The sequence below is a fragment of the Condylura cristata genome, unplaced genomic scaffold (assembly GCF_000260355.1).
Source record: "Condylura cristata isolate star-nosed mole 26May11 unplaced genomic scaffold, ConCri1.0 scaffold00016, whole genome shotgun sequence".
NCBI classification, from domain to species: Eukaryota; Metazoa; Chordata; class Mammalia; order Eulipotyphla; family Talpidae; genus Condylura; species Condylura cristata.
This window is the reverse complement of record NW_004567117.1, coordinates 6,046,871-6,053,776: the sequence shown is the minus strand read 5'-3', so window position 1 is coordinate 6,053,776 and position 6,906 is coordinate 6,046,871. Positions and strand designations below refer to the sequence as shown.

General features: G+C 45.0%; 1 protein-coding gene across 1 annotated transcript; it reads left to right on the top strand.

The window, feature by feature from the left end:
* Positions 1–3,884: 3,884 nt before the first annotated feature.
* LRRC30 (leucine rich repeat containing 30) lies at positions 3,885–4,790 on the top strand. The gene has a single exon (XM_004683748.1). The coding sequence runs from the start codon at positions 3,885–3,887 to the stop codon at positions 4,788–4,790; it is 906 nt and encodes a 301-aa protein (XP_004683805.1).
* Positions 4,791–6,906: the final 2,116 nt, after the last annotated feature.

Genomic DNA, 6,906 nt, shown 5'->3' with positions numbered 1-6,906 from the left:
TTAGTTTTGAGGGGTTGGTCAGAGTGGGGTAGCAAGGAAACAGGGTATTAGCTGGCCAGGGTTTTTCCAAATTAATTCAATAACAGGAAATGAAGGTAAAAACAATGGTCAGGCCAAGGAAAGAAGGGCCAGACTCCAGGGGTCTTGTAGCACTGACAATTGTCAATGTTTTCTTTAGGAGAATGTTTAATCAGTACAGTGGTTATTTCTTCCTTTTTTTTTTTTTTTTAAAGATTTATTTATTTATGCATATAGAGCTGGGTACAGGCCAGAGGTGCAGGGGCGGTGAGAGGATTCACCAGAGACAGAGTGGGGAGCAGAACAGGCAGAGTGATGAAGTACACTGCTGAGGGGAACAGCAGGCGAGTCAAGAGAGGTCTGCCACGCCATGTGGGTCAGCTCCTATGCAGGGATCAAACTCATGCTGAAGTGGCTTTAGCTTCTCAGTGCTGTGCTTTAACCCGCTACACCGCCAGGGAGGACCCACAGTGGTTATTTCAATAAACAATTTAAACCAACACGTTTCTTTCTATCTTCCAAAATTAACAGATATGATGTGTAGATATAAGCTGGAGAGCCACAGTAAAAATAAAAACAGTTGTTTGCAATGGATATTTGAATTCAGGAATAGTTTTCATAACCTGGTATTTTACACTCTTGGTTTTATTTTGTTTTGGATAAATGAAATAATAAATAATGTTTGTCATAGGTTAAACAAAAAATAAATTATCGTATACAAAGCTAGTAGTAGGCACATTGGGCATGTTAAATACATTTCAATTATCCTACAACTTTCTTAGGTTTTAAAAACATTCACATTACTTATATGCCCTGAACTTTGAGAATGTTCGTTTTCTCTTGGTTTGAGACTTATTCCAAATTTAAATCCATTGAGAAACTGTGGAAAATATCTCTTAGGAAAAGTCAATTGTGGGTCCCCATAATGAACCCTAAAGCCAACAGCACCATTTATTGCTATGGATTTTCCAGAAACCAACACTAAGATGGCAAAAGTAAAAGCTGCCTTGGAGCTTGAATGCTTCTACCAGAGCAAAGGTTAACTGTGACTTTCACCTACCCTGAGTGGGCTCACTTGTGGGGAGTATGTGACCCACTGAGTAGGAAGGGGCTCTGAAAACATCCCCCATTTCACAGAGGACACAGTCCAGGGAACATGGCCACCCTGGAGGTGACCTGTGCCCTGGCAGGATAACCTGGCTCACTCAAAGGTAGAGCAGTGTCTATCTTTCAAAAAATTAGCAGAAACAGTCAGCTGTTCACACAACTCATCCTTTTGACACATGAGAACTCAGTAGTGAAGAACTGAACTATTTTTGGAGAAGACTGAACTCATTATGCCAAACTCTTTTGAAATGGTACTTTCATTTTGCTTTTCCCATTTGTGATAGGGTTGAAGCAAGCAGGGTTAACATCTAGTTATGTCGTTGATCTATGTATAATGTTATGTAATTTACCTGTGTCCCCTTCAGAAAGGGTAAACCAAAAAAAAAATAAATGTAGTTTTGTCTCAGCTCTTCTATCTTTCCTAGGGACTAGTCTCCTTATAGTCTCCTTAGGGCTCGGGAGCCCCACTAACTGGGCTTGAGTTGCTTCTGCTGTTGACTACAACCTTGAACTTGGCCGAGTGACTGATCTTGCACAAGTAACTTGGCTTTGTTTCTTCATCTCTAAACTGGAGATAAGTCTAATAGCGATCCTTTATGTAAAGGGCCTTATATAGCACCTTCCACTTGGCAAACATTTGATTAACATAGGCTATCATTAATTGCACAAGATGTTTATTGGGGTAAAAATTGCATTAAGGGGAAAGAGACATTTGATACAGAGAAAAAAACTACTGCTTCATGCTCCAACCATTCCATTTCCTGCTATTTCTTCTATTTCAGGAATATTTCCATAGTTTTTCATGCTATGGAAGGAAAGAGAAAATATAGCTCACTTTTTTTTTTTTGGACAGTAAGTGAGACCTGGGTTCCCCTGTCCTGGAAGAATTGTATAGAGAGATCACCCTGGCTATAATTCACTCTCTCCAATAAACATTTTGTGCATTTCATCTTTGAAATCTATATTATATATAAGGCATGGTCTGCTCTAAAAACTTAGGTACACATTTACTCTTCTGTCCACAAATTATAGTTACAGCACTCAAGTACCCCATTTAGAAAAGTTTTAAGTCTCCACCTTTGTTGAAGAGACCCAAAGCCTTTCTCAGTAGAAAGGGGTCATACCTCCTTCAAATACCAAATGGTGTGAGAAGTGACCTGGTGTTATTTACAAGTCCTGGTCCTGTTTGGACACTGATCCCTCCAGGGATGCACCTGCAGCTGCCTCCAGGGAATTCCCCCAGGGAACATCCAGTTAGGGCCCCGTTCGCCTTCTGGCTGGTGATTACAGTCATTGACCACATCAGAAGATAGCATTATTCTCCTAAACATTCCAGCAAAAGCCATATGCTTCAGGGCCAAATCCCACAAACCCTTTTCTGAGAACTTGGATCATGATCCAATCAACCAATCCCCTCTCCTTAATCACTACCTATTTTTAGGATTTTTTCACTTATGCAAATATGTCTGCTTCTCCCCAAACGTATTCATTTACCTGTCTGCCATAACCAAGCACTACAGACTGGGTGACTTGAACAATAGAAATACATTTTCTCACAACTCTGGGGCTACAGGTGTGAGGTCAAGGTGTTGGCAGGATTGATTACTTCTGAGGCATCTCTGCTAGACCAGCAGATGTCTGGCTTCTCCTGTGTCTGTGCCACATGTGGTTCTGTCACTAGAAACAGTTGCATGCTGAGGTGCCAGAGTGCAGGCTTCAACATTTGGAATTTGGGTGGATGCAATTCAGTCCAAAACATCAGCAATGAACTCTACATACTCAGGTTTTGAGTTAATGTGTTTTAATGAGAAGAGATTAGAGAATTATCGCCAGAGTGACTATTCTATAAAATTCTTCCAGGACAGGGCCAGGGGGATCTGGGGATGACCTTACTAAGGCAAACACTCAAGTGACTGTTCAAACATTTAATGTGCCCCTCAGTAAACTCAGAAGCCCACTATGAAACAGACAAGCCCTGAGTTTCTCAGGTTGGAGTAGAATGTGGATCCAGACTCACTTCTTTTTCACTAAATCACCTCTGACAAACACAGTGTCAAAACATTTGGCCTGGAGGAAGCCAGATGTCCAGACTCCTTCTGGCATTTTTTCCACTATTATAAAAGCACAAAAGTTTGAAACTGGTGCATGTGATAGCGTCTGAGGACCGTGAGCTTTGGAAACTTCACTCTGTCACTAGCAGTTAGCTCAGTCTCTCTTTCAGTCCAGATGAGCTCCAGCCGCCCAGCAGACAGACCTCAGAGCCTTTGTCACCGGCTTTATTTTTCCACTTTGCGTCTTTGGGGAGATGGGTTTGTTAATCACTCTGCTCAGCTGTGACGCCCAAGAAGAGCTGTGAGGGGAGAGTTAGATGCACCCTCCCTCTGACCTGTTTGCACACACACCAGGCCAATAAAACTCGGGCAGAATGACAGTGACAGCTGTCTTGCGGCTTCAGAGGGAATCGGGTGGTTCAGTTCTGCAGCCTCAGGGACAAGTATATCATTACAACCCTGCCGCTCAGAGAGAAACCACCGAAACTACCCTTTGGGATAGGCTGAGCTCTCCAGCGGCTGCAGCCGGCATCTCCGACGCCTGCACCCGCGCCTCATGAGCGGCTTCCAGGCGGGGACTCCTGGCCACAGTTCCATTCTCACCTCCACGCGCACGCTCCCTGCTTGCGACAGCCTGGTTGTTTAGCAGCCAGGATAGGATACAAGCCACCTTCGGGAGACAGAGGAAAGTGGGTGGAAAAGAGGTAAATGGGGGCCAGGCAGTCAAGTGTCCACTCCAAGGGTAAGAACACCAAGCAAATGGGACTCCTGGGAGGCAGGCAGAAGTTCTCCCCGTGGGACGACACCCTGCTCTCAGGAAAGGACCCACGGTCCCTGCTGAAGCGAGGCATGCGGCACGTCAGCTTCAACCTGGTCACCAAGGGCATGACGGACGTCCCGGACTTTCTGTGGGGCTTGCCCGAGGTCCAGAAACTCAACCTGTCTCACAACCAGCTCAGGATTCTCCCGCCTGAGGTGGGAAAACTGACTCGCCTGGTGGTGTTGAATCTGTGCGGGAACGGCCTGAAGAGCCTGCCCCGGGAACTCAGCCTCCTCAAAAGCCTGAAAGTGCTGTTCGTGAACATGAACCGCCTGACAGAGGTGCCGGCCGAGATGAGCGCCTGCAGAAACCTGGAGGTCTTGAGCCTGTCCCACAACTGTCTGTCCCAGCTTCCAGCGAGCTTCGCTGACCTCTCCAGGCTGCGGAAACTGAATCTTAGCAACAACTATTTTGTTCACATCCCCATCTGCGTGTTTTCAATGAAGGAGCTGGATTTCTTGCATGTGGGCTCCAATCGCCTGGAGAACATCGCCGAGAGCATCCAGTGTCTCGGCAGCTTGCAGATCTTCATTGCAGAGAGCAACAACATCCACTCCTTTCCCCGCTCTCTCTGCCTGCTCACGAGTCTGGAGCTGCTGAACTTGAATAACAACGACATCCAGAATCTCCCAGAAGAACTCTACCTGCTGTGCAGACTGGAGAGGATTGCTTGGAACCCCATGGACAAAGGTCTCCACATCTCCTATAACCCTTTATCCAAGCCTCTGCCAGAGCTGGTGGAGGGGGGCTTGGAGATGCTCTTCAGCTACCTGAAGGAAAAGAAACACAACTGACGCAGCCAGCTCATTGTGACTGCCACTGGGTATTTTCCTAGTCTAATCTTTCTTATCTCACTGTTCAGAGCGGTCAGTTCTTGTGTTCATGTTATGTTACAGTTGAGCGCTTACCCTAGGGAGGCACTAGCTTTTAACGCTCTATGTTCCTAGTTACTCCCATAATGTCATGTTCATCTCATTCTAAACATAAATTGCAGCAGGTCTTTGATGTTCTTCAGAGAAATATTTGCTGATTCTTATGAGGAGCAGTAAGATTCTGCCCTTGGATTTTTGGGTAACAGGTCTGATGCAATATAAATTCAAAAGTCAAATATTTTTTGAGCCTGCACTGTGTGCCAGGACAGTATAGATGTTGACACCAGCTGGTTTCAACCTCTGGATTGGCAACCTGCAACCAGGTAGCCACAGCAAGACCTGCCTCTCCATCAGCAGTGATGGAGCATTACTTTAGGACCAAAGAGTCGTGCCCCGCTGGTCATGACCAAATCAGGCTGAGCTTTCTCTCCACAATCATAGGGAAATGTCTCTACATGACTGTAGAGTGACAATGAAGCTGTTGGTGTTGCCCCTGGCAGGGAGACATGGGGATGGCACGGTGGTGTTCAGATAATGCTCACCAACCGACTATACTGTACAGTTTCCACCTTCTTCCCCAGTCCTCTTGTCACCGCTTGAGGTTTCTAGAGATGCCAGCCAGTAGCTTAATAATCCATTCTACTTTCACTTATCTTCCCTGACTAGATCTGCTCTTTCAAAGATATGTTAATATTTGGGGGAAATTGCCAAAGGGAAAGACAGAGGAGATAAGGTATGTCATACCCCAAAAGTTATTACCCTTTTAACATTCAGAGGAGGGTAATATTTACCATTTCATTTTCACATATGGACACTTTAAAATGAGTTTAGTGACATTTTACAGCCCTTTGGACAAAAAATTCTGTAATACTAAGTTCATTTTGGTTTTGGTTTTAAGAGTACACAGCTGTTAGTTAAACAGAGACATCAGGATGAGCAATTAGAGTCCCTGCCTCAAGGGTCATTGGATCTTACAGCTGTCACAGCATCCAAGAGCCCCCAAGTCATTACTATTTATTTAGAGCCAAAGAATTAGACTGGAAGGTGGCAGTGAAGAAAGTGTAGAACTTCCAGATCAATGCCGAGCCAACTTTCCAGTGTCTTTGGCATACTCATCCTCAAAACATAAAAATAGTATCAGGGCATAGGATTGAGGCTTCTGCTGAAACTTGTCAATCTTACTATCCTAAATTTAATTCACCTAAGTTCACATTTTTTAGCACCTTCTATAGGCTGGACACTGGGCTGGGCACTGAAAGGAATAAAGTCCTGTGCTTATGCCCTGGAGCTCACAGCTTAATGAAAGAGACAGGCCTACATGGGTTTCCACAAAGTGGGGTTAGTTGTGATCCCTGATAAAGAGAAATGTAAGCAATGGGCTTGACTAGGACAAGACGCTACGCTATGGGAACTAAACTGAGCCTCAAAATGTCAGTAACCAAAGAACATGGTTGGGATGTATCAGTCATCAGTCATGTATCTCTGTCCATCCCAGTCACCTTACTCTAATCCCTCCTCTCTCTCGCCTCCCACCCACCCAGCAGCTGATTTGGAGAAAAGTTAGCAAATGACGGGGGCATTGGTGGCTCCTGCTTAGGCTGTGAGTTGTGGCGATGTGTAGCCACCATCTTGCCTTTTCTAAGAACTGCTTAAAGGAGTTGTGTCTAACTTATTCATAGGACAAGTGATTTTCCCAACAACAGACCCCAAAGTCAATTTTTCAATGAGTAAAAGAGATAAACCCATTCCCATGCTTCATCAAATACCAGAATTCCATTTGCACATTGGTGCAAGAGCTCTACTGTTGAACCATTGTAAGTAGATCTTACCAGTGTCTTGGGGAGGCAGGGAGGCAGATGAAGAAGCCCCTTCTACCTTCCCACTGAGGCAGCATCAAGTACTACATATCCCTGCCAGGTACACACAGGCATACACCGGTAGCCTCACCCACGTGAACTTGCTGAAGCCAAGACTATTTAAAGACATCAGTGGAATTCTTACTTGACCTCATGACTCAGGGGGAAATTGTGGGACGAGC

Excerpts from the sequence above, each read along its gene's own strand:
- LRRC30 (XM_004683748.1), top strand. The coding sequence starts at position 3,885 with ATGGGGGCCAGGCAGTCAAGTGTCCACTCCAAGGGTAAGAACACCAAG.